The sequence below is a fragment of the Paralichthys olivaceus genome, chromosome 16 (genome assembly GCF_024713975.1).
Source record: "Paralichthys olivaceus isolate ysfri-2021 chromosome 16, ASM2471397v2, whole genome shotgun sequence".
Classification (NCBI taxonomy): Eukaryota; Metazoa; Chordata; class Actinopteri; order Pleuronectiformes; family Paralichthyidae; genus Paralichthys; species Paralichthys olivaceus.
In genome coordinates, this window is record NC_091108.1 from 8879227 (window position 1) to 8905980 (window position 26754).

Here is a 26754-nt window from a genome sequence, read left to right on the forward strand (position 1 = left end):
ACCTGGAGCCTCCTGGAAAGTTACTATGACTTAATGAGCTACTTTTTTTTACCCTCCAGGTCCTTCATACAATTCTATAGTTGTACAATGTCCTGGTACTGTGAATGATTTACAGTCTAAATTAAGGAACGTCATTGTTTAGTTAAACAAAATTCTGACATGATTTAGTGCTGCTATTTTCTTTATTGGTGATTTGCTGCCCTCTTCCTCAGCCGTTCTCTCCTTCTCCACTCAGATTAAACATCCAGCCAAGAGAAACACACCAGAAAGGTCGACCAGGCTGAGAAGACGGAGTGAGGGCTCACAAGGGAAAGGGCTGTCGGCCAAGGGTCTCCCTCAGGGAGAGAGGCCAAGTTGAAGTCAGTTCATCATTTTGCCAGCAGCCGAAACATGACCAAGCTGGCCTTACTCCCCTATTTAGAGAAGGTGAAAACCATGCGCTGCTTCTGGGAAATGAAGTGTGAGCCAGAGGTATCCATGCAGTTAATGAATTCCTCATAATAGGTACTTAGCCTGTTAAAAAAAACTACTAATATGCTTTTTGAGTCAACCTTATGATTCTGCTGGAGGCCCACTAGAGGGTGCTAATGCAAGAGTAGAAATGCTGTAACATAGTGCATTAACTGATTTGAAATTCAAATTATAAACAGAGAATATCCCAGTAGAGATATATTTACAGTAAAGTATAAAAAACAAATATGGCTTTACATTAATAATTTAATAAAGTAATTTACATTTGTTTTCTACATTATCACAAAACTTATCACAGGGAGCAGGAGGAATTTCTTTTCACCCTCTTTAAGATTGTGAGATATACTTTTCACTGATTTTCTAGAGGATCATTAATGGATCTTCATGAAAACAATGAGGCCTGTGTAGAGGATTTATATCTATGAATTAATTTTGGTGAAGTTTGATTGAATTAAGGTTGGACCTGGCAGTGGTGTGCACTCAACTGAGTACCATTCTAGTTAATGATGATTCAATATGGTCGTTAATAGACTGTAAACAAAAGACACCAAATTATTTCCCACAGTATAAAATAGCATAATCTGACACCATGTGTAGTGCCTACTCAGCAAACTGCATCACTACCAACATAGCGTTGGAAATGTCACTTTTATCAATTGCCAAATTATGTGATGAGCAAGAAGTGCCACAAATAGTGTAAAACACAGAGACTGGGATTCACCTCATTATATGTTGTAGTTGTAACTAAAGTCGATTTATGTAATTCACAACTGAGACACTAAGAGTAATCAAAGACCGGTTTTACTTTGTTTTTGTCATTTGAGCAGCGAGTCATCTGAAAGTGAGCTCTTACTGTGTTAGACAGTGTCGGTGGTGAGGCCAGGAGAGTGTGGAGGATCCCAGACATGCTGCACATGCCACTGGCTGCCAGATGATGCCTCTCAAAGTGTGATTGTTGCACAAGCAGAATAAGTGGCTCTCTTCAGAAATCCTTATTTAGAACTGACACTAATTACTCTCAAGTTGAATTATTGCTGTTTTTACACTGGTTGCTTTTATTCTAAGTTTGTCAAACAATAATGGTTGATGTAAAACTCAGAATGCCAAGATCACTGAGTGTAACCCCTCACATGATAGTTAGTGTGACATTTGCAGCAGTAATCCAATAGCACAGGCTATTTATTTACACCACATCCCGTCTGTGCTGACAGGGACACTAAACCCCCCTGTCACGATTCTCCCAGGTTTCAATGTCACTGCTGTGTTTCAGATAAATTGTGTTTTCTGTGGACTCTTGTTAACATAGTTTATTCACAGAGAGTAATGTGGGAATAAAGAAATGAAAAGGGTGTGAAGATGTGAGGTAAGACAGAGTGAGCTGAAGTTCTGGCACCTGTCACTCCTTTGTCATGAGGACACACTGCTCGTCCTGTGGCTCTGAGTGTTGGGGGGGTGTTGACTGAATTAACAGAGGCTGCAGAGGATAGTATTAATGTTTGGGCGGTCCTTACCCAGAGAAGAAGCTGTCATCTCCTCCAACGCTCCTCCACTCGACTCTCTTCTCCCTAAGCTCCACGAGGGCCGGTGTGTGGTTAAAGATAGGAAGAAGAAAAAAAAGACTGCAGAAGAAGGATGAGGAGTAAAGTTAAAGCCATGGAGAAATTTGTCACAGGCTTGGATGTGTGGCTCGTCAAAGGCATGTGTTTGGTTGCCTCCTACCTCTGGCACAGGCTGTGTGATTTACTCTGCTCCAGGAGGAGGCACAGAGCATCTGCTCCAGCTGCGTCTCAGGTACTGATCTGACTTCAGGAATTATACTCAGACATTCGCTGAGCAACACAGGTTTTACTGCAGCAGATTTATTAACCTTGTTACAGTGGTAGATGTTTCAAGATTTTATATTTTCACGCATTTTGTGGTTTATGGACCAAGAATTGCCCCAAAAATGTTGTTGGTGTCACATGTAAATGTTTTAATATTAATTGATGTAGACAGAGCAATCTTTAAGATGATAATCCACTCAGTTTTCACCATTTACATATAATTATGGAAGGATTTCATTTACATATTGATCATCAGTCATAGATATATTGCATAAAAAGCAACTATACCTGTACCTCATGCCTTGATCAGTTACTAATAGATATAATTAACAGTTTTGTACTGTCTGTCTGTGATCTGTGATAATATTAACTGTCCTCATTGTGATGCCCCAGTGAAGCTTTAGTCATAGTGGAATAACTGTACTTTCCTCCCAGACAACAAAGAAGCTTGTCTCATAAGTTATTCATTAAGAAGCTTAATGAGGATTCAGCTGTGCACGAAGCCATCTTTGCGTTGCCTTTAAAGTGCAATTCATTTGTGCAATTTAGTGCTTACTTTACACTCACTATGCTATGTTCTCTCTAAATGTCAAATCTAATTGAATTAGTTAGCTCAACATATGGGGATTATCCTTGCAGCATAATTCTCAGTATCGGAGTGACAGGTGAGGCTGTTACAGTTGTGATGCATGAGGGGTCTCAGCTATGGACATCAGCAGGAAGGATAGAACATGAGATAAGGTGTTGGTGGCGTTTATGAGTGGAGATTTGAAAACGAGCTGTGAAGAAACAGTGAGCTCTAGTGGTGGATCGTAACACAGGCATGATGGAGGCTCAATATCCTGCTTTTGCTGCTATCTAGTGGTTAATAAATGGAATGGCTGCTGTGATGCAGCATTGCAGGACTCTTCACAAGCATGAGATTGGAAAAACAAGTCATCACAGATCAGAGGAAAGAGACTTTGTATATATATATATAATATATATGGTTTTGAGTGCATGTTATAGGGTTGGCCTTTTATATATAAACATAAGATATGAATCAGCGTTTTACTTTGTGAAATGCACATTTATACTTGCACAATTCTGCCTTGGTATGAATGTATTCACTGCACTTGGATTATAAATACACACATTCTGCAGTTATCTTTAATGCTGTGATAGTATGCTGCAGGGACAAGCTGAAGCCCCCTCACCCACTCTTGTTTCCATTCCTCTTTTGGCATTTAGGAGATCTACACTGACATTTACTGCAGGAGATCCTTGAGTATGCGACTAGGCTTTCTTTGCATTCTGTCACTAACATCCTTAATGTATGGCGCTTCTTATATTTCCACACTGGTAATTATAGCGCATCTGGAAATATCTTGCCTAAAGAATAAGCACCACACTTGAAAGTATTACTTAAGTACAAGTGGGGTTACTTGTGGTTAACACTGGTTACGCAGGATCCAGGTAGTCATCTTCATTTAAAACTTTTATATATGAATACAATTATATTTCAGATATTCACTGATTAATCAGTTGAGTGTTTTTATTCTGTAGTGTTTAAGTAAAAAAGCCAAAAAACCATTGACCCCAAATCCAGGAAGTAACTCAAATGTGAATGTGTGTTGTTTTCTTAGTCATCTGTGTAATCTAAGAACCAACTGCATGTTGGACAGAAAAAACGACCATCTGTTGCCCCCTGGCAGCTATTCTGACACTACTCTCACTGTCACCTTTTTAAATCCCCTGCCTTAGACAACCATACTAATGTCAAAACATGCAAAGTTCATCATTTATAAAATGTATACGATGTCACAAAGCTGATTTGTTTAGTTGCTAAATAGCTTGTTATCCTTTTAGAGCTTAAAGAAACTCAATTCAAACATGAATTTGAAAGTAAAACATTTCCAACAAAACTTTGAATATTTTGGAAAGAATTAAATATATTGCAACACTTTATACATCTATAAATTTCTCTATTGAGATGATCATTTAAAATTTGAATGGACTTTCGGTGTTCAAGTGTGTAGAAGAAATTATCATAAATAATGTTTGTACCAGAGAACAACAGTTGTGTTTCAGGCATTTCAAAGGTTATCCTTGAATGATGACAAGCAAATAAAAATGATGCATTCATGATTTAAGTATCATAAGGGAAGATATATGTAAAATATGTCATTTTACTTTCCCTGTTGGTCAATGTGAAAGTAATTTAACTACTTTATATTTTAAAGGCTTAATTGACAGCAGTGCTTGATTTCTATGTTTGATGCTAATCTGAATAGTAACTGTTTGATGTCTATACATATTTTCCATCAGTGCAAGTGACAGAAGTTAATAATTGGACCAGGCCCACATAGTTTCATGTTATTAAGTTCATCTGATCATGTCCAATCAGATGAAAATCTCTCAACAACTGTAAAATTCTAGACAGATGTATAATGTACTGGATCAGCACAACATAGTCTAATGTTGTACAAACCAGTAATACTAAAAAATAAAACATCTTTTGACGGGCAGCAGCAGAATGTGCTCACATGCCAAGAGAAAAGCTGAGATGACAGGGAAAGAACAGAAGAGACGTCCTAGACGTTAGAGCATGGAGTAAAGTTTCATGGCTGCCACACACATTTAAGCCCCCAAGTTTCCAAGAGAGAGTATAGCCAGAGCTGGCAGGCGGCATGTTGTGCGAGTGGAGACTGGAGAGGTGACTGGACAGTAGCCACAGCACACAGACCCACCGCTTCCCAGGACATTGTGTTCTCTCTGCAGGAGGTGCTGCTCCATTTTTAAGTTCACCTTCTCCCAGACGCCACACAAACTGCTGAGGTCATTCTATTCAGACATATACCATATAACACATGTATGGATTATTCAGGAAAGAAAACGTCACACTGAACAAAACTACATCTGAGTGGCTGTGACTGTTTTTGCTTTTTTGTTTTATCAGTTGATATACAAACATTTATTTGTCATTTATATGGTGTGTAAAAAATAATGCTTTAGTGTAAGTGTAAAGCTTAAAACAGTTGTTTATGTAAAATGATCTTATTATTTCTTGATTTGAAGTGTTCTCTTATTTATTGTTAGTATAACCAGCTAATACAATTCAATAATAATTCAATTTCTTGAGGTAGTTTAATGATCAATTAATTGTTTTAATTAATCAATTAGTTTTTTGATAAAAGAACCTTTAAATCGGCTCAGGCCAGCTTCTGAAATTGTGAATTCTCAGTCATATTTCATGCTCACACATTTGGTTTTTGGTACATTTGGTCAGACGAGAATAAAAATAGGATTTTGGATAAACAGACTAACAAATCAGATCTCAGTTATAATTAACAGAAAAATCTTCAAAATGATAGATAATGGAAATACTTGTTGACTGCAGTGCTAACTTTACTATATTAATGATTTTAAGTCAGATTTATACTTTTGATCATCAGGTGAACTAATGATACACGATGAAGAAGCAAAGTCCGTACTACAAACTCAACAAGGACAGACACATGCACACAAACACTCAATTATTTGTCACATTTTTCACAGGCTTTCCAGGGAATAACATGCATTTGACATTGTCTCCAAGCATCCTCATCATTTTGCTGTGACATTATCTAACCACTCTAATCATGCACCAGTGAGACAGGGCAGTGATATCTCAGCTGCCACCTTGTGTGCACACATGCCTCTATGGGTTTGGCAGAGGAGGTGAGAGAGCACTTTGAGCGCTGGTCAAGATGCTGTGATAAAATCCGTATTCGCTTTGTGTCACAGGTCTGTTTTTATCCCCTGCAGCGTTTCATAACCCTGAAGTGCCCGTCTGATAGTGTCATTGCAAACGTACCCGCTAACCTTTGACATGAAAATATGTTTTTTTCTCTCTTTTGACATTCGTAAACAATCACTTAGCATTCTTCTTGCAGCTCAAGTGGAAAAAAACACACCCCGGTCGATGTGCATAAATTGACACGACATGCTGCAAATGACCTACGTTGTCTGTCATCTGTTGGCATCCAGGGACAGGTGTGAGCGTCCCAGTGGCTGATTGATGGCTGGTTTCCACTCCCATCTGTTTCTGCCCCGTCAGAGGCTCTTGTTATTTCCCCTATAGTCATCTTACATGACTGAACCCAGAGGAAAATGAGAATTCAAGGGGTCAGGCTGCTCTTGCACAATGCAGTTTGGTTCTTATAAGACAAAAAGTGACATGCAGTCTTGTGTGCGATGACTTGCCGTGAAACCTAAGCTGACAAGTAAACTCCGTCCCTTCCATCACATTACCCTGCTCAACCCTGCTCTATCCGTCAAGTTCACGTCCCTCCTCAGGCCCTTCCACGGGCCTTTCCACGACGTAGATGGCTTTTGGCTCGAGCCCCCAGGTTGGGGTGAGTTTGGCTGGGGTCACCGTGGCTCAGTTTGCAATCCGTGGCTCTGTTGTCAAAAAGCATTTCATGGTGGCTTGAGCAAAGCTGGAGTCTCCCCTTGGCTCTATCATCTGTGAATTTATGGCGGCTAAATGAGTTTGGGAAGCACGTGAGGATGAACTTGTCAGGAAATAGCTTGATTACCCGGCAGCGGGGCTGTCGCAGCCTCCAGTTATTGAAACATTGAATAATTGTGAGGCTGTGAGTTCAAATTGAGCCCGTACTCTTTTAAGGGAAGTTTTCAGTGATGTTTTTATCAGTGAGCAGGCGTCATATAAATCATAAGTGTCACCCATCTCTTCTTTCAGCAGAAGGTTCCCTGGAACCACAGGGTTCCTCACGTTTCGACACTGGGTGCATATTACAGCTGGAGATAAGGAGGGCATTTGCATTGCAACACGGTCCTCTTTCACTTTAGTGCTCAGACAGAACCGCAAGCAGCGCTGCTAAGTAACCAGCAGCTCAGTCCTTTTAGTCTCCTCAATGCCATTACGGTCATTTATTTATTTATTTTTTTTATGTTGTCAACACAGCTTCTATTTTAAGTCTATCTCAACGTGTTCTTCTGCTTAAAAAAAACCCCACCTGGAAACTCACTCTTTACCCGTCTCCTTTTTTGGACACCTGCTCAGCCCACTCAAGAATGTGAACCAGATACGTCCACCTGTTACAGCAAGTCATTTGAAGAGGAAATTATTTTTTTAAATCAATGAGCATTGTCTCGCTTGTCTTACATGCTGAAGAAGGACTGTGCACAGTGACCATTTTGACACCCAGAAGGCGAGTGACGGTGGTGGGCTTAACACTTGAAGGCTCTCAAATGTCTCATTGCCCAAGCATTGCTAAGCCCCCACCCCAAACACTTGACCCCTGCTGACGTAAGCTGTCCATTTACATTTAGGGACACCGGCTCACTCCATTCTTAATACCATTGCTATTGTGGAGAGAAGAAGGCACCAGGGATGAAGCCTGAGAGACAGACTTTTTTCAATGATACTTTTCAGAGCTTAATTCACAGGGTTTTACAGTTTTAGAGATTTAAAATCTTCATAGCTGTTGAATCTTTTCTTGCTGGATTTTTTATTTTGTTTGGTGTCACGTTTCTGTATTTAAATTAGTTTACCCACCAATGTGGAGCACCGAAGGGTAGAGCTGGCTACGATTTATTCTTTGTCACGGACGTTGCCAGTCCTATTTTTGTCTGAAGTCGGTGTCTTAACGTGATTTTAGTATCACCGGAAGCCATGAGTGCCTTGATAGTGAACACAGAGGGAGACGACAGCGGCGTAAGCTTTGACCTCATCCAAAATCGGATTGAGTCACTGAGCAGCAAGATGGACAAGCTCATCAACATTCAAGAGAAGGTGCTGAACCGCCTGGATGGGATGTCTCAGGACATTGACGGCATCGAAAAGGATATGGAGAATCTAAAGGTTGACAAGGAGGAGATCCATCTGCCGCCCAGGATGGTGAGCCAGACCCAGGTCGTGGGGAGAGAGGTGAAGGAGATATGCCAGGAGATGAGCACCATCATGTCGGTGGTGAACCAGCGCTCCGAGCAGCAGGCTCAGAAGCTGGAGGGGATGGAAAAACTGGTCCTCAGCATGCAGCAGGTTATCGGCTTCATTGGGGAGACGGTGAAGAGTTCAAAGATTATGGAGCTGATACTGAAAGGCCCCACAGCTCAGAAGGGCTGCAAGCCCAAAGACAATAAAGGAAAGCAAGCTACCAAGAAAAAAACGTCTACAGACGCAATAACCAAGAAGCTGGACAAGGTGAGGTTGAGAGCCTGAAATGCTGTAAATCAAAAATATTTTTGAACAGTGCAGTCTAATGTAAAGAGGCTGAATTATATTGGTGTTGTATAAAGTGGGTTTTAGAGAAATATGATCCAACTTGTGTTATTGTAGCTTTGGATTGAGAGTTTATTATTCTTCCAGTTCAGATTCTAAAGTATGCATTTAACATGATTTTTCAATCCAAGTAAATAAAGTTGTCACAGTGCGTCCATCACTATAGTCGTCTCGTGTTGACAAATATGCTATATCTTCTGACTTGCTGACTTAGATTTTTACCAGGATCTTGTTGTTCTTGGCAGAACATGTGAAAATGATCATAGCAGTAAATCAGCCATGTTGCCCATGAATGTGACTTGGCTCATGTGCTAAATGCTTCATTTAACAGGCAGGTGTAATGGGCCTCAGTGTAATTGCCAATTTGCTGATTGAAGACAAAGTGATTAAGGACACAAATGTTCATGGCATTATGTAAGTTTCTGCACAATAAGTATGTCACAGCTTAAATAAAGTCCAGACTCAAACAAACTCAGATTTGTACCCCTGTGCTGAATGCAACGTGGCCATCTTGGCATGGGACCCGATGTGGGACCTCCCGGCAGGGCATGAGAGGGCCAGGGTGAGGCCAGGGGTGAAATGTGAGTGGCCCAGTTTAGAATATGCTGTTTTTGGATTGGGGCTACAGTGTTTGTGGTCTAAAAGGGATTTAACCCCTTCAGCTCACAGGGAGTTAGGTGTCAACAAATTGTAATGAGTCAGTGTTTCTCCCCTTCTCTCTTGTTTCTCGCTCTGACTCACTCAAACTGGATTTGGTTCCGCCTGTCTGTGTATCCCTACCTCTGTCCATTTAAATTCTGTGCCACCTCTTCATCATCTATAGTTTCCAGTCGTTAGACCCTCTGCTGTAACATGGGCATTGACTGAAGTCTGTGCAATGTGATTCTGCAGCGGAAAATAACTCTTCATAAAATTTTATTGGGATTCCTGCTAATAATGCTGTCGAAGTATTTTTTATTTAAAGGCTCCAATAAAGATCTGCATTTAACACGGAATGCAGAGCTTGAGAACCGCTGGTGCAGCTTCAGAAAAGTAAAAAAGTGAATATGTGTTTACATAATTATGATCGTTGTGAGGTAACTGTTGTTCCACTGCACTTTGCACTGGTAGGTCCTGATGCAGAATTTCAGTTTTCAAGGCCCAAAATTTCTACTTTTCCTTGTCTGGATTGTTCAAACTGGACAAGATACCAAACACTTGAGACTGAAAAACATTTCGTGTGACAGACATAAATCCAACCTGAGGATTTTCCCTTAATAATCTCATCATATGTCAGATCACGACACTGTATAAAGGTCAATCAGTGCTGCTTGGTATCAGAGGCTTCTGTTGCACTTACAGACATAACCACACTCCTATCACTTGCATGACTCTAGATGTGAAGAGCCATATCTCTTTTCCTCTGTGACCTACAAGCAACGTGCAAAAGTACCTGAGTGATTGTGACGTCATGCGAGAGTGGTATCACATACTTGTAGAGATACTTGCGTCATTCTGCACAGCTCATTAAAGTGCAGTCACCTCTTTTATTTGAATCTGCATTTGTGTTGAATTAAGATATGACTTGGACAATGTGGATCCTTAATTTACGACATAAATTATATTCTGATGATTGATGACCACATACCAATCTGATGGCTTCCATGTGAGTCACATTTCAAGGAATCTCTGTTGTCGTCAGAGCCCTCGTCAGGTGGTTACTCCATCTTCCGCCACCTTCTGAGGTGTGAAATTTCTGTCTGTTACTGTGCCCCCCGCTCTCCCGATCAGAGATTTGAACTTTTGCAAACATAGCTGTCGCTGGGGAAACGCTGAGCTCCAAAATACCCCCCCGTGCTGTTTACCTCACGACAGCATTCGGAGAACAAATGTGAGACAGGCCCCGGCAGTTCAAGACAGCTTTTTCCATTTGCTATAACCTGATCACAGAGTGTTTAGTGTGTTTCCTCAGCTGAGAAATTTGAACAACAGCCTACGGTCACTTGTAATATTTTCCGCTCAGGGTCAGCATTGCATTCCATTGCCAAGTGTGACAAGTGATAAGCTATAAATTCCCTGCCCTGCTGCTGTCTATCCATCTGCCATGAATAATCAAAGGCATGCCGTACGAGTCAGTCTGCGCATGGAGATGTACAATAAATGTGCTAATCTGTAAGGAGAAAACAAGGGAGGTGCTGCTTCTACTTTGTCCTTTTCATAACTTTATGTGTCATTTCATCGAGTTATTGATTCATTTGTCTTGTGCATTTTTTCATTTGGCCCTAACTTCATCAAATCTACCTGTCTCTGTCTTTTCATTTAATTAATTACATTTACAGTTCTGGCTCATTTCTGATATTGTGTGACCCTAACTTCTTCATATTTTATGTTCCGTGTTTTGTCAACATTCATATTTAACATGTGATATTTTTATTCCTTTCCATGTAACCCACTAAACGTTGCCATCTTGTCTTTTTACTAGAAAACTACCTCTAATAAAACCAGTAAAGGGAATCAACAGATAACTCCTGCATGTGAGCCCAGTTCTCCGCAGCCTTCTCACAAGATAAAGCTCCACGGACCAAAGCATTTCCTCGCCTCTCGCAAATGTGGAAAATGTGTAGGTGTATTGTGCTTAACAAGCTGCTCTTACACAGGAACTTGTCTTTTCTCTTTGTTAAATGTGTGTATGTGCTGTTTTCATTTCTGTGTTCACAATTGTTCATCATGTTTTTGGATTAAAGGGCTGTAGCTGTTTTCGTGCAGGTATCCTTGACAAGTAAAGTGTGATGATATGAAATGTTTGCATAGCTAAACCAGTGATATGCAGGCAAAGAAAAAAAATATATTTGCCTTTTAATTCTAGTTTAGGTGAAGTTATTTATATGAACAGGCTGAATGATGTACTTCATACAAGAACAGAAGAAGCAATGTTTGGATAAAGAACATCAAACTATTTTTATTATATAACATTGTAAGTCAGGTTATTTATTTTAAAATGAGATCATGTAATAAATTGTGCCGTTATTTTCTTTTGACTGTTTATATCTGTATTTCACAGATGAAAGACCATAAAGCTAAAGACGGGACAGAGAAGCCTTGTTTGAGCCCACAGAGTCACAAAGCTCAAAAGAGGATGAAGCCCCCTGACACAGCAGGTGCTGAGATCCACATGCAGTTTATAGTTGTACAGTTATATACTTCAAGAAAAAAAAGCTGTCTTTTAGTGCTTAAAAGTCCAGGTTCTATGTTTGTTGTTAGTATAAATGCATACATTTGCTCACAAAACATCTATGGGATGAACATCTTTTGTGAGATATTCTTTTAAATGTACTGCTATACTTGCATGGGTATCGTGACAAAGTTCAGAAGGTCAGGGTGAGATATTTGACAACCTCACGCTTTACCCTCTAACCTTTCACAGCCTTAAATATGACAGGAAGCTATGATGAATATTTAGCAGGTTGTAAAAGTGTAAGTGTAAATTCTGTTTCAGATAATATCTCCCTGAAGAAGCAAGTTCTGCTTCTTGAAGAGGTGCAGAAACTCAACAGGGAAAATGTAGAGAAATCAGATCACCAGCTCACCCCCGGATATCTGGATCTGGAGGCCGGAGTTTCCCCCAAAGATCAACAACTCGATGCTTCCACTTGCAATTTAGTGGACTACTTGCAAGAAGATTCCCAGGTGGCCGAGAAATGTGGGGCAACGAGTGACAAGGTAGCTGAGGAAGAGGCGGTGGTTACAGAGCAGGAACCCAAGCTTGATGTGGAGGAGGCTGTGAAAGAGGATGAAGAGGAAAAGAAGGAAGAGGAAGCTTCAGCTGCAGAAGAAGAAGAGATCCCTGCTGAAAAAGAACCAACTGCTACAAGGTAGTTAATGTTTAATTCATATAACATCTGCAATTATTAATTAACTAATCAATAGATTGATCAACAGGAGCAATATAATACAGGGTTATCATTAATTAATTCAAAATAAATAGTGCCAATCAACAATGTGAAACATGCTACATGATATGATATTATATATTATTAAATTATGTTATCTTGTATTATATTTATATTATACTATATTATATTATAGCATAGCATAGCATAGAATAGCATAATATATCATACAGGGGTTGGTTTACCTTAAGGTTTTTGGAAATCATGATAGCAATAATGTTACTATTTTCTGATATTTCATGCATGTAGATACACAAACACATATTTTATACAGTACATACATACTGCATATTTAATATATGTGTGTGTATTGTTTAAAGAAATCAAGACAAAGGTAAAGTGTAAGTGTAGTAGTGGTAGTTAATTATTATGATGTTTTTAATACATCAAAATCAACAAAAATTTTATCCAAGGCATCTTTCAAGGTAATGTAATATTAACCATAAAGACAAACAAGCTCTGTTACACAGTAGAATGGAGAGTATGTACAATAACCCCTGGAATTATAATAATAATAATAATGTAAACCATCAATTTGTTTTAGCCCTGATGACCACAGAGATGCTTCCCCAGCTGAGCAAGACCAGAAAGCAGAGAGGAGCAGCTCAACTGCCCAGACCTTTGTGACTGAGGAGCACTTTTTGGTGGAGGAACCCACAAATAGCCAGGTGTTAGAGGAGGAGGAGAGAGGAGACAGGGAGGAGGACGTACAGAAGCTGGAGACTGAGGGCTGGGCTGTGTTCAGGGCAGATGGAGTTGAAATCCAGTTAAACCTCAAACAGCGGCTGGAGAGGGAGAGGAAGGAAAACGATGCAGAGGAGGAGGAGGACGACGATGCTGAGCGGTACTTTATTGGTAAGTCATGACTCAGGAAGATGGAAGTTTAAATAATAATAAAAATAGCTATAATTATAGTAGTCCAGAAAAAACACAGTGAGGAATTGATGAAATCTATTAAGTATCACAAAAATTACATGCTGGAGACATTTAAAGATCCAGTGTCTGTGGACGAAATTTGCATTGGTAGTTTGAATTAAAATACTTAAAAGACTCTTAAACTGCATATAAGTCGATACTAGAACTAGACTAATGAATCTACCGGGCTGATAAATCAGTCAATATAAGCTTTTTGTGTATATGTCACCTGAGAAGTGATAGCACAGAAATACCAAAGTTGGTTTGAGTTAAGACACAGTGTCACTATTACATAGTTTGCCCAACTGAGACTGCCAGGTTGGTGCAGCACAGCAGTAAGAAGTGATTTAAAGTCTTTAGGGTTGTCAGGCAGCGTAAGTAGAAGATATATAGAGCCAAAGCACAGTCACGCCTCTCTAATATCAAGGCAACAACCGTGTTTATCATAGCACGTTAGTGCACAATGTGCTAACGTGATTATGGCAGACATGTACCCTGTCAGAAGACATGCTTTAGCTGATCAACAATGAAGCCCCTGTGTTCTCACATTCCTCATAACCTATTAATACAGATTATATCTTTTCTCCCCCCTCCCCGTCCGACTTTAGACACCACTCCTCCACCAGCAGCTCCTTTTAATCACCGCATTGTATCGGCCAAGCCAAACCAGATCAGCAACTTCTACACCATCAACTGGCAGGAGGTCCTTGGAGGGTGAGTGTTGTACTTCTGAAATCATAGAAATCAAAGCGACCGTGACAAGTTGAACCATCACACAATCCAAGATGATGAGAATGAATTTCAATTTCCATAAAGCCCGATTGCGTAACCCACCCCCTCTTCATCCCCTCTCCTCTTCTCTCCCCCTGGTTCATAACTTCAGAGTCACAGCGGTTATTTTTACTCCAGAACTGAGTGGTATGTGAAACTGAATCCACGGTGCCAGCTGGTAGCTAATCACTAAGTGTTAATCCAAGTCTTCAAAGAGGAGACAGAGCCCAGCTCAGATTTAATGAAATAACAGATTAGGAATCCCTGTTTGAAGCAAGATCACTTTTTGATTTCTCATGGGAAACCACATAAAACTCTGTCCTGTTCCACAACTGTTTCTCAGCTGTACGATTTGAGATGGCAATTTTGGAAATTAGATTTTTCTTTTTCTTCTCTATCCCTCCTCCAGGGGCCGTTTTGGCCAAGTGCACAAATGTGTCGAAAACTCTTCAGGTCTCACTTTGGCAGCGAAGGTCATCAAAGCCAGGGCACAGAAAGAAAAGGTACAGCACCGAGCGTACACTGTCATGAATAATGAATGAGTCCTATTTTGATAAGTACAGTGACAGTAAGAGCCACGACACATGATATAAAAAGCAGGAGAGGGGCTCAGTTACACATTTTTAGTACATGCTACAAGGCCACACTTGGAACAGTAGCAAAGGGAATACTTCTCACCTAGGTGAGAAATGTTTGACCTAGAAGATAAGATGCATTGTCTCATAGCAGAGAACAGCTGACACCTCTCATCGTGTGTGTGTCTGTGTGTGTGTGTGTGTGTGTATGCTGGCTTCCCTGTGTCTCTGTGTGTTTGTTTGCATTTGTGTGTGTTTGTCTGCTTCTGCATCTGTGTGTGTGTCTGCACCTGTGTTTTTGGTAGGAGGTGGTGAAGAATGAGATCCTGGTCATGAATAATCTGGACCATGCCAGCCTGATCCAGCTCTATGCAGCTTATGAGTCAAGGAATGACATCATCCTTGTACTTGAATAGTATGCTCCTCCTTCTTTTATATTTTCAGCACATTCGTTTATTCATTTCAAATCAGCTCATTCATCACTTTATCGCAAATGAACATCCTTTTAATTGTACTGATTTAGTGGGACACCAGCAGAATTTCTGCTTATTTATTTGATTGTTAATTAAGTTTACATGAAAAATGTAGTCATTAAAAGTTTTTCTCATGATTAAAGTATACTTAATATTTGATAAGCTTTAAATTCTTGGAGTTTTAATGTGTTTTATGTCTTTTGGTTTTTTACCTTAGTGTTGGTGGAGGGGAGCTGTTTGACAGGATCATTGATGAAAACTACACTTTAATGGAGCTGGACGCTGTGGGGTTCATCAGGCAGATCTGTGAGGGCCTGCAGCACATGCACAAAATGTACATCCTGCACCTGGACCTAAAGGTAGAAAAAACACAGTTTATAAGAATTGAATTAACACACAGAATTAAAAGACTCCTGTGGTTTTATCAAAGCTCTGTTAAAATACTTGTTTTGTTTTGAATTTCAGCCAGAAAATATTCTGTGTGTGAGCCGAATTACAAATAAGATCAAAATCATCGACTTTGGCCTCGCCAGGATGTAAGTTTTTATTTCCTTCTATAGCATTTACAGTATCATTATCAGCGGAACTCATGCAAAATGTTTTTATATCTCTGCATAGATATAAACCGAGGGAGAAGCTGCGAGTGAATTTTGGCACCCCGGAGTTTCTCGCTCCGGAAGTCATCAACTACGACTTTGTGTCGTTCAACACAGACATGTGGAGCCTCGGCGTCATCACATACATGCTGTAAGTAAACATTGAAACACAGACATTTACATTTTCACTTTAAATTCTTACTGATGTTAATGACAGTACGTCTCGTCCCTTCAGTCTCAGTGGTCTCTGCCCCTTCCTCGGTGATGACGACAACCAGACTCTCAACAACATCTTGGCCTGTCAGTGGAACTTTGAGGAACAAGAGTTTGTTGATACGACAGAAGAAGCCAAAGATTTCATCTCCAAGCTCCTTATTGTAAATAAAAGGTATCAATCCAATGTATAATGTTAACATCTGGTCATACTTATAATTGGAATACAGTCTGTGCATTGATTATTTATGTGCCACTGTGTTTCTCATCAGTTGGAGGATGGGGGCGTCTGAGGCATTGAGACATCCTTGGCTTTCTGACTCAGTGCTTCATCATCGCCTTAATACAAAGGTAGAGAACACAGTCTGGGCCTGTTTATCATAAATAAGATGAATCATGAACATGAATCTACTTTGAACCTGTGGCTATGGACAATGTATGGGAATGATGTTTATGCTTCTTTTAAATGAAAGTGTACAATAAAGGTTTTTATATTTCTTATGTGGTAGAAATGACATAGTAAGCAAAATATGCAATTTTGAAAACAAATTATAGATACAGAAAAACGTTAAGGGAGTAATATAATATATGTCACTGGGCTAATAACTATGATTTGTATGTGTTTATTATTGTTGACCCTCTCTGTTTCACAGAAAACTATGTGCAGATCACGGCGATCGTCATGTGTGCCCACGACCGATAGTTGAGGTTGGTCTGCTGTTTTCTTTCTTTGACACTTTTGTCACATTTTTATCTTGAAAGTCTTTATTCTTCTTCTTCAGAGATATAAATATTGCACACAACCAAACAACCACAAGGGGGAAGCATGTCCAAAATTTTGTGCAGAGACCAGAGACTCAGTACTCACCCTAACTAACTGTCCCTTTTCTCAGGGCTCTGCATTGATGTGACAGCTCCAGCTGTGGCCACTCGGACCAACCCTCCATGTATGTTACCCGAACATCAGTCACCTGCGGCATTTTCCTGGAATGTTTGAAGCAATATACAAGATTAGTAGTGCATAGCAATGCTAGAAAAACAAAAACTGGGGAAAATAGAAAGAGCATCTTTCAATATAAATCTGATTCCATGCAATAAATGTGACCTTTGTGAAGATTACAGTGTTCAGTTATTGTTGAGACTGTGTCAGAGAGGTAATCCTTTGACTTTTACACGTGTGGTGAGGTTTTATTACATTACGTGACTCTGTAGGTATTTTTTTCTATTTTCTCATCCTGTTGTAGATGTCAAATCAAAATGGTGCTAATCTGACCTTCCTTCATTAGACACACGTTTGTCATAAATATATGAGCTTGACTGTGGGCAGCACCTTTTGTCTTGGAAGCTGAACATGCACATACTACTATATACTCTACTTACCCTCACTTACTTATAGCCAAATACACTGTGCTGTCATTGTTTGCTGCCGTTTTCATGTCCTGCTGATACTGTAGATAAAAACCTAAATGTTTAGAAACATACCTCATCCTCTTTCTCTGTATGGAGGCTACAGCGTGATTCAGTCGATTCAGTGACTGTAATGATCTCCCCTCAGTTAGGAATATATTTTTTGGGCTGTAAATAGACGCTGAACTGTAGATTAAAACCCAGATGTTGTCATATCTTAGTGGATGTGTACTGTACGTGAAGACAGAATGAAATTTGTGTGGCTGGTGTCATGAGCTGTAGTATGTGCACTTTATATACTGTTATTTATTTTAACATACATCATACCCGAACCTATGGTAGTACCACTGATGTCTTCTACATCGTGCTTCGTCCTAGTGTTTAGAAAGAAAATATATTTCACCAGCACCGTTTATGTCTTATCAGCAAAATGTAGTATTTTATTTTCTTCTTTGTTGCATGTCGTATTATGTTTATGTGAGATTAAATAGAAAAGAATTATAACTTAGATGCTTTTTCCACATAACAAAGTTATCTTTGAAATACCTTCTGTGAAGGTTCAGTAACTGAAAGCAATACACTACCTACCTATAATGTAGCCTAAGTGCATAAACTGTTGTTAGATGTGTTTATGTGATGTTATTTTACTGTCATGATGAATGCTACATTAAATGTTAAACATAGAGCGATAGTAAGAGAACTTGTCACCACAGAGTGTTAATTCAAATTCAGCATGTACTTGTGAAGTGTGTACACGTCCATTAAACTGAAATTGTTTCATCAGAGTTTGTTTTACTTTTTTTCAAGTTTTGTCAAGGTTCAGTTTAAAGTTATAGCCGAGTGTTAATAATACTGTAAGTCGAAGAGAAAATAAGAGGATTGGGAAACATTTGTTCAATAAAAATATTAAGAATAAAGGGGGAGTATGCCTGTTTGTTATTAAATTATTAAAATCAAAAAGTAGAGCTGAGTCCAGGAGCCTAATGAAGAGCATCTGAGGGAGTGTTTGCAGTTCTGTTTGATCACCTGAGAAAACAAGTTGAGTGTGTGCGATGATGATGATGATGGCGATGATGATGAAATAGGGCTTTGATTCAGATATACTAAGAAAAAGTGAAAAGAGAAAAAAAAAATCAAGGATTTTTACTGAGGTCACATAATGGAAAAAATGTAAATGAATGACATTGAGGAAACAGCCATGTGAGTTTGTTAGGAACATATGTACATTTCAAGCTACATTTCCACAAAGTATACCTTAACATTCAGGCTGCTCTATCTTTTAAAAGACAGTAACATCTTATTTTACAGAAACCCACAGGGTTAGTCAGGGATACGTGCAGACTTTATGGGGGAGTACCATCTAAAACATATATTTAATTGTACAGAAATACCAGAAAAGCAAACTGTACCACCAAAAAGCACAGAAACCCAGTAGTCGACCACTTTTACATCCAGTAGTTTGAGACTGTCAGGGACATAAAAATGTCAGGGCCGACAAAATAATTCACAGTTTTGGATTTTTTCCTTTTTTCTCTTCCATTTTGATTTATATGGCATGCACTAGACGATGACAAGAGAGATGGATGGCAGAGAGAGACGAACTGTCTGAAATCAACTCGAGCTCATGGTCCTTTTGTGGAATTTTTCTTAGAAAGTGGACAAGGATAGAGAAGTGCTGCTAAAAATGGAAACCCGCCTTAGGAATATATACAGAACATCTGATATAAAAAAAAGCCAACTCCAAAAGAAGTTAAGATGAATATGTAATGAATTCAAACCGGCAAGTTATATGTTACATAACGGTAATAGATGACTGAAAGAACCAATAATTATTATATCATGGATATAAATAAAATTGGGGAGATAGCTAACAAGCAACTACAGTGAGATTTGCCTGTGGGCTACTACAACAACATTTTATGGATCTTTCTGTTAACATTTTAAAAATTATTTAGGCCATTAAAGCCAATTATAAAACCAAATATTAACCTACATATACACAAATAATAAGAAAGTGCTAAATTTACTTTTTAAACTTTTACCTCAGATATAGTAAAGACAAACCCAAAGACTTTAAAGTAATAAGTGGGTGAACAGTTTCTGATATTGATTGTATACGTGAAATAAACAACATGCAAAGTGCAGGTACAACTAGCTTGATGTAGCTACAGGCTATTTAGCCAGGTAGCTTGACATATAGACTTTTATGATGGCTACTGTACATGTACATCATCAATGTATTAGTCTTTGCTACAGATGTTAGATGTAAAAAAAAACATTCCTCTTTGTGCAGTGTACATTTATTCATTTAATAATATATTTACAACATGTGCACACCCAAATACACCCCACACAGATCATAAATACTTTCCATCCTGATTACTCATTGAGGTCCAGCAGCTTTGTTTAGTCTACTGTTTGTTTATTTTCACACATCATTTCATCGGACACAAAAGGTTTCATGTCGGGACTGGTTCAGGCAGAGTTCGTACATTCCTCGGTCACAAACAAGTCGTTAATAGCCATTACTGCGAACATAGGAGTCGTATTGACAAAACAGGTGATACTGATTTCTCCCAAAGATTTTTCTCCCCCCTCTGACTCACTATTTTTTTTTTTTTTGCATAGCTTTTCAGGAGCCTTAGGGTTGGAAGCCGAATACAAGCTCTTGCTCTATATCCCTGGTCCGAGGCCCAGGTTGGAATGGTGAGAAATTCAATTTACGGTGAGAAAAAAAAAAAAAGGCTGTTAGAACTGCCCCTCCACCACCTCACCCTAAGTCCCCTCCATCCACATCTCCAGGGGTGATCTTGAGGAGCCAAACCAAAACCAGATGGACTTATTGGGCCTAAAGATAACAAATAGTGCCTGAGTTCCTGTCAGTTAGAGACCACCAGAGCAAAGAAGCTGAGGGGGAAAAAATGCTAACTGACACGTCTAAGTCTTTGTCTTGCAACAAAAATAAGTTTTATAATACTTGAAAAATGTAAGTTGCTGCTGAAGTTGATTTGTTTGGTGTGGATAGGAGCTAAAGGGAAGGGATGCTGTTGCCGTGTTGGTGTTTATGTAAAAACGGGGGAATGCATTCAGAAACCAGGTGCCATCTTTGCTTTGGGAAGGTAGGCTGTCACCGGTGACCCGAATCTCTGGGTGGCATGCACTCAGTTTGTTAGCCGATACGCCTACCGCCCACACACAGGACGGAGGGAGAGAAAAAGAGGGGAGGGTGACCCCAGAACTCCTCACGGCCTCCCTGCAGATCGACTAAGAAAGTGTCCTTTGTAACAGGAGTTTCCTCTACGTAATTAAAAAATATTGGGCTCCGCTCAGAAGGGAGGGGACGAGGCCCGGGGGTTACAGGAGGCTACGTGAAGGGCGAGATTCTCTGCTCCACTCTTTCGTTTCATGTAAGAGCCCCGGAGCTGGCCCTGACGTTTGTCCAAACAAGAGGCGCTCTCACTCTCTCTCTCACTCTTTCTCTTCAAGGAGGTCCAGGGGAGAAGACCGGCCACTTCTCAGGGCCGGGGGCAGGTGGTTCTGATTTGCGTTGGGTTGTGGTGGGGGGCCAGACCACGTTTATGTTCAGTTAATGGCAGAACACGTGTCGTCACGTCCAGCGCTGGGAACACGCTGGGTTGAGTGATCTGTTTTTAACACAGCTGAGGTTCGCCACCAATGAGAACAATGTCCAGTTATCCAGTTATGTTCTCCCATTAGTAGACATCTTAGAAATATAGATATCATCTACAGAGACAAATTAAAAGGTGATAGCATATCAGTGCTGTTTTTAAATCTTGTTTGCACAGCCTGCAGCTGACCATAGGAGCATTAATATCCCATGTCTTTATAATAGATTGTCCGTATTCCATGATGTCCTATAATGTGAGGTTAATGTAGATGGATAATTAAGTGATCGGCTCATACATGCGCCATATTTTTACTGTACAGCACATTTTCTTCAGTGACTGTACAACATGACATTTGAAATGAAAATAGCCATCATCCACCCACACGCAGATTGATTTCCAGATGAGCGGGAAACACAGCAGCTTGCTGTGTCCAGTGTTTACAGTCGGTGGTTTCAACACTGATCAAATGGCCACGGCGAAGCCTTTAATGATCTTGAAGGTTCCCCGCTGTCGGGTCATATGCTTGGCTCCATATCATCTCCAGGTTGGGCCCTTCTGCTGGTCAGGCGGTCCCACAATGGGGCCCATTCCATCAGCTTTGTATTTACTCGTCCCTCTGGCTCACCCCTTGGCCTGCACGGGGTCTCTGTTCAGTCTGCCAGCCCTGCTGAGAGGCCTCGGTGGCCCAGAGAGCCATAATCCATCAGGCCTCCATGTGTGTGTGTACTGCGCTCTTTTATGCTTTAGCTCTTGCTGAGGAGTCATTGCTGAGGGAACTAAATGGAGCCAAGCATCTTGTTCAAACAGACTGAAGGAGCATGTTTTCTGTGACTGAGGTTAGTGTGTTAACACAAGCTTGTGTGCAGGCGTGGGTGTACATGCTGCTTGTGTGCATGTTTTATCACGTCAGACCTTTCCAGCCAGACAAATGAATTCCTTCTTGACCCTTTACCCATGCAAACATCTACTTTTCATGCTCAAAACATGCCCCTGTAATATTTTATTGGATCCCCTTTATCTGCGCCGACACACTCACACTAACCCCACAATGCTTCCATAACTTTCATTTATTACAGCAAATGCTGGACGTGAACAACCTTCATACATGTCCATATTATACATGTCTCTGTTACGTTCTCTCATCCCACCCACAGAGTCTGTCCTCCCTCCTGGTGCACAGTGATCGATGAGCTGAGGGCTGGTCTCTCTGCAGCAGGGACGTACTGAGAAAGAGGGAAAGACCCTTAGCCTGTTCTCTGTCTTACTCCCAAAAAACAGCTCTGATGGCCAACAAAAACATAGGACAGGGCACCCAAATAGCAACCCGTGCTGCCACTGCTATTGCAGTGTGAAACATTTCCCACGATGGAGCCCAAGACGGCAGAGGAGGATTGGACACACGGATGACACAGCCCTGTAAGTGTGAGACAAGGGTCAGACTGAGGTGAAGCAGAAGACGCATGTGAATGAATATCGTAGGAGCATGCATCTTGTTGAGATGTAAAGTACAGCTTGACTCTTGAAACACAAAATACTTTTAGGAATGTGATACAACCACAGCAGCCAGATTGCTTTATTTATATCATTGTCCAGCAGCATAACACAAGCAGCACAAGCAAGGTAGGAGATATGATACCTGACCTTATTAAAGCTGAAAATTCATTGCCTGCTTTGCTTCTGGTATTCTTGGTTTGGCATTTTTTTTGGATCTGCCTTCGTTTCAGTCCAGTCTGCTTTTAGACGGGGGAAACAGGAAAAGAGCCACAGAGCTGCGGCTCATTCTTCGGGCCATATTCACTTGACCACACAAAGAGCCCATTTTGAGGGAGACATTTTATGTGTTGTGCGGCCGGCAGCGCAGGCAAAAAAGATTTACTGTGTCTGTGTCTTTTCAGCGGCGTATTTGGATGATGTTCATGCTCTTACTGGCAGGGGCTGGGGATTTATTGCAGCTGGGGAACAATATCAGGTAGATGTTCCTGAAAACAGTGAACGGACCTTTTATTTTAACAGACCAGAACAAATTGATTCATAATTATCTCTAACATCCAGAAGAGTGGCCCTATCAAATAATATATGTTTTATCTTACACCGTTAGAACACAGGTTTAATACATATTGACAATGATGTAATACCTGCATGAACACATGTGCACTGTTATGGAAGCTTTAAGAAATTAATATAGTCAATATAATAGCAACATATTTTTTATTAGTTTAGGAATAGGCAAAATTTAGAATTATAATAACAATTATATTTTAAATTAAAGTAAAGTTGCTTTTCTTAGTCTTTGAATAGGATTTGATGACATTATGATTTTTCATACTTTTGCATTTTATAGAAGTAATATGTACAAATCTTGAATTATTGTTGATCAACAATGTAATAAAAAAAAATCTAATTTCATAAACTAAATCCATATATGATATACAGTATATTTTACATTAAGTTTTTACACTATGTTTTTATTTATTTCAATGGTTAGTGAGTGGTTTATTTCAATAAGATTAGCAGTAAGGGTTTAAAAAAATATATTTAAATGGACTCATCATTCAAAAATGTCTATGTTGTCTTCACTTGAAACTTTTCCTGACAAAGTGAGTGATGCTGATTTAATTTATACAGTAAAATGTACATCTAATGAGATGTACCTGCTAATCCTAACCCCAAAAATTATACCAATTAGGAATTAGGAATACAATGTGAGTATGAAAATGAGACAGAGCTGAGATGAGTGACTGTTAAGCAGATGGGTGTGTGGGTGTATGTGTGTGGGCATGGAGGTTGGTGGGAGAGGAGGAAGTTGTACCACTGAGGTAGCACTTGGAGGGGCAAACAATAGCCTCCACGTATCCTGTGGCTGTCAAAATCCTGAAGACCCTATGAAAACACACTTTGGAGTCAGGGCCTACAATTCCCCTTTTCCCTTGGTGTTCCAGGTTTTGTTTCAGTTGCACTTTTTCCACTTGTTTTTTTTTTTTTTTTTTTTTTTCCACTGTCTTAGTCGGGAAACAAAATCTGAAGTTAAAAATGAATTGTTGTTTAATATGGGTCAGGATTGTTCAGCCAGAGAATACAAGTATCTTTTTCATTCGGTGGTGTCAGTCTTGCTATAACGTACATAAATGGATGGACATTTTTTTTTATTTACTTGATCGTGGACCTTTCCCCTACATGCTGTCTCAGCAGTCCTCCTCCCACATATTCTGTAAGGGAGAGGCCGTCAACCTGCAGCACTCACATCAGCGCACATCCGCATGGGGAAAACACGACGCTGATTGCCTCGGAGCAGAAGCTTACTTTCCAGAAACTCAGCAGAAAATGATTGCAGACTGGCTCCATGTTGCAGCTAATGCACACACACCTGTACACCCGACTATTTTCCCTCTTCTCTGCCTCTATTTCTTAAGCAGTTGCTTTTTATACCATCATATCAGTCTGGACGTCTGGCTTTGAACACCTCATAGATAACACCTCCCAAACAAAACTAATATCCCCTTTAGTCTCTCGTCTTTCCACAACTGCAGCTCGCAGAGAAAACAACTCAGACAAGACTAGGGACTAGACAAGTCAGGCCGGGAAGAGTGTTTTGAGAAAACCCTTCGATAGCTCCATGCACTACTTGGCCAATGCAGTTTGCTCTGATGAGTTGCTGACAGACTGACCTAAGCAGAACTCTATTTACTGCACCAAACTCTCTTTTCACATTCACAAGAGCTTGCTGTCACTGAGTTCAACAATGCAAAAAAAAAAAAGGGACCACCCATGCAAAAATAGATATTATGATGAAGCTTGCTGCGGTTGCTTTGGTGGTAGTGCTGTATAGCTCTGTGCAAACGAGCACACCACATTACTGCTGACTGGGAGAGGAGAACAGTGCAACTTTTACCCAACAGAGGGCGACTAAAGCTTTGGAGAGAATCCCAGAACATTATTAATATGACCTCCCCTCCCGATTTCTTAAGAGTGTCAAAAATAACATCTCCTGTTACATTCAGGGCTATAAAGGAAATTTAAGTAGGATGGTATGAAAACCTCTTGCCAACCACAGCTGAGACAAACTGTTTGAGTACAGTCTGCAAGAGGAATTTGTTCATATTCAGTCCCTGTGTAATTAAGAGGTGCTACGTCTTCATAAATTTCCCCTAGATAGTCACAGGGAAATGCCACCTCTTTTTCATAATGGTTTCATGGTTGTGTAATGGTTGTCAACCACTGAAAAGCTCAAAAATACAAAACTCCAGAGGAGCCCAACAAGAGGTCACCAGGCCACACAATGCAGCAGCATCCCTATATATTTTGCATGTCAAGGACTATAGCCGCATTTAATCATACCTTCACCCTCCACAGCATAGAAAATCCCCACCACTAAGCCACCGTCAGCGCCACTCCCCCTCCCACTCCAGCACCTCTCCCCGTTGGTCCCATGGTGAGGGCCGTCGCCGGCCAATCCGAGGAGGCCGCCAGGGCCTTGGTGGTCTGGAGTGTCTCCGAGGTGGCACGGCCGCAGGGCTGCAGAGAGTAAACAGGACACTGGGGGATGGAGGGATGGAGGAAGAAGGATAGAGGGATATAGGGATGAGATTGTGGAGTCAGCAGCCTCTCCGCCCTGCCTGGGGAAGAGGAAAGCCTGTAAAGCCTGCAGATTCAGAGCTCACACAAACAGTGGACCGCCCTGAGACTCAGCTTAGTGGATAAGGCTTTGGCCAGACAGAAGGGGTAGTCAAATAACTGCTGAATTAATTTTCCTGCATGTGAGCACAAACCTGACGTTTTCACCTGAAGCCAGTTCATTAGATTTGATTGTTTTATTAGCGAACACTATTTTTGGGGTTTGTTTAAACTGTGAAATTCCAGCCTCAGAATTACTTCATAATTTATTTGTTTCAACTAGATGGACAGTGGAGGAATGAAACAAAATACTTTAAGTCAAATTCTGTAGTTTATACTTACTCCTTTATTTCTAAGGAAAAGGTCAAGGTTGAGATTGTTGATCAAAATAACTTAGGAACATTTTTATAACCAAACAGTAATATAAAAGTAATAGTAACACTGGTTTAAAACAACACAGCCAGTCAAATGCTATATTGTGAGCAATCATTAACCCAGGGATTTTCAGTGAGTTGCTTAAAATACATAGAAATACATTCAAATGTTAGTATACACACACAAGCTTGCTGTTGTTGATGTTGCTGATATTTTTACAGTGTGATAATTTTACTTTTACTACAATCTGAATTCTTCCACTACTGACAGTGGACTTAAAGATGTTTCTGTGTGAGTTTTCACATAAAAGAGTGACACATGAGATAATGAACAGTTGGGGGAGAAAAAAAAGCCATCAAACTCTCTGCCAAAACCAGGTTTAGAGATTATTCATAAAAAAGTGTGGAATTCACTGGTGCCCAGGTCATAAGGGACCGTGAAATGAGTAGCCAATATCCACATGTTATACACACCGTCTGTTTCCAATAATACTACCCTCGCAAGTGATGACAGGTTGAAAAGTGATTTACCTGAGCAGGCTTTTATTACAAATCTTTCTTGCACCGTTCGCTCTGTTACTTACGGATCCAGACTCGCTTCATCGTGGAACCGAAGCCTGGCGCTAAATAGCATCGACGGCTTCCAACTGCTTTTGACTCTGGTGATAAAGATAGATGAGGTGAGATGACACGTAGGAT

General features: G+C 40.2%; 1 protein-coding gene across 3 annotated transcripts; it reads left to right on the top strand.

Moving 5' to 3' along the window:
* The first annotated feature begins 2000 nt into the window (after positions 1-2000).
* Positions 2001-18226, top strand: mylk4a (myosin light chain kinase family, member 4a). 3 transcript variants are annotated; one of them, XM_069511311.1, is made up of 15 exons: positions 2001-2262; positions 11024-11161; positions 11603-11699; positions 12038-12413; positions 13036-13346; positions 14015-14120; positions 14587-14680; positions 15058-15167; positions 15443-15584; positions 15691-15761; positions 15844-15972; positions 16057-16209; positions 16307-16385; positions 16688-16742; positions 16928-18226. In XM_069511311.1, the coding sequence occupies exons 1-14, from the start codon at positions 2104-2106 to the stop codon at positions 16739-16741; spliced, it is 2019 nt and encodes a 672-aa protein (XP_069367412.1). In that variant the 5' UTR covers positions 2001-2103; the 3' UTR covers position 16742; positions 16928-18226. The 3 variants fall into 3 exon arrangements, with proteins under 3 accessions (XP_069367412.1, XP_019955170.2, XP_019955177.2); XM_020099611.2 differs by lacking the exon at positions 2001-2262 and adding an exon at positions 7156-8484; XM_020099618.2 differs by lacking the exons at positions 2001-2262; positions 11024-11161 and adding an exon at positions 7160-8484.
* The last annotated feature ends 8528 nt before the right edge of the window (positions 18227-26754 follow it).

What these genes read in the sequence shown, in the direction of transcription:
- mylk4a (XM_020099611.2), top strand. Translation starts at nt 7,954, where the DNA reads ATGAGTGCCTTGATAGTGAACACAGAGGGAGACGACAGCGGCGTAAGC. An exon ending in TGCTGAGCGGTACTTTATTG is followed by an intron (nt 13,347 to 14,014) that starts GTAAGTCATGAC and finishes GTCCGACTTTAG; the next exon opens with ACACCACTCCTCCACCAGCA. An exon ending in GGCGTCATCACATACATGCT is followed by an intron (nt 15,973 to 16,056) that starts GTAAGTAAACAT and finishes TCGTCCCTTCAG; the next exon opens with TCTCAGTGGTCTCTGCCCCT.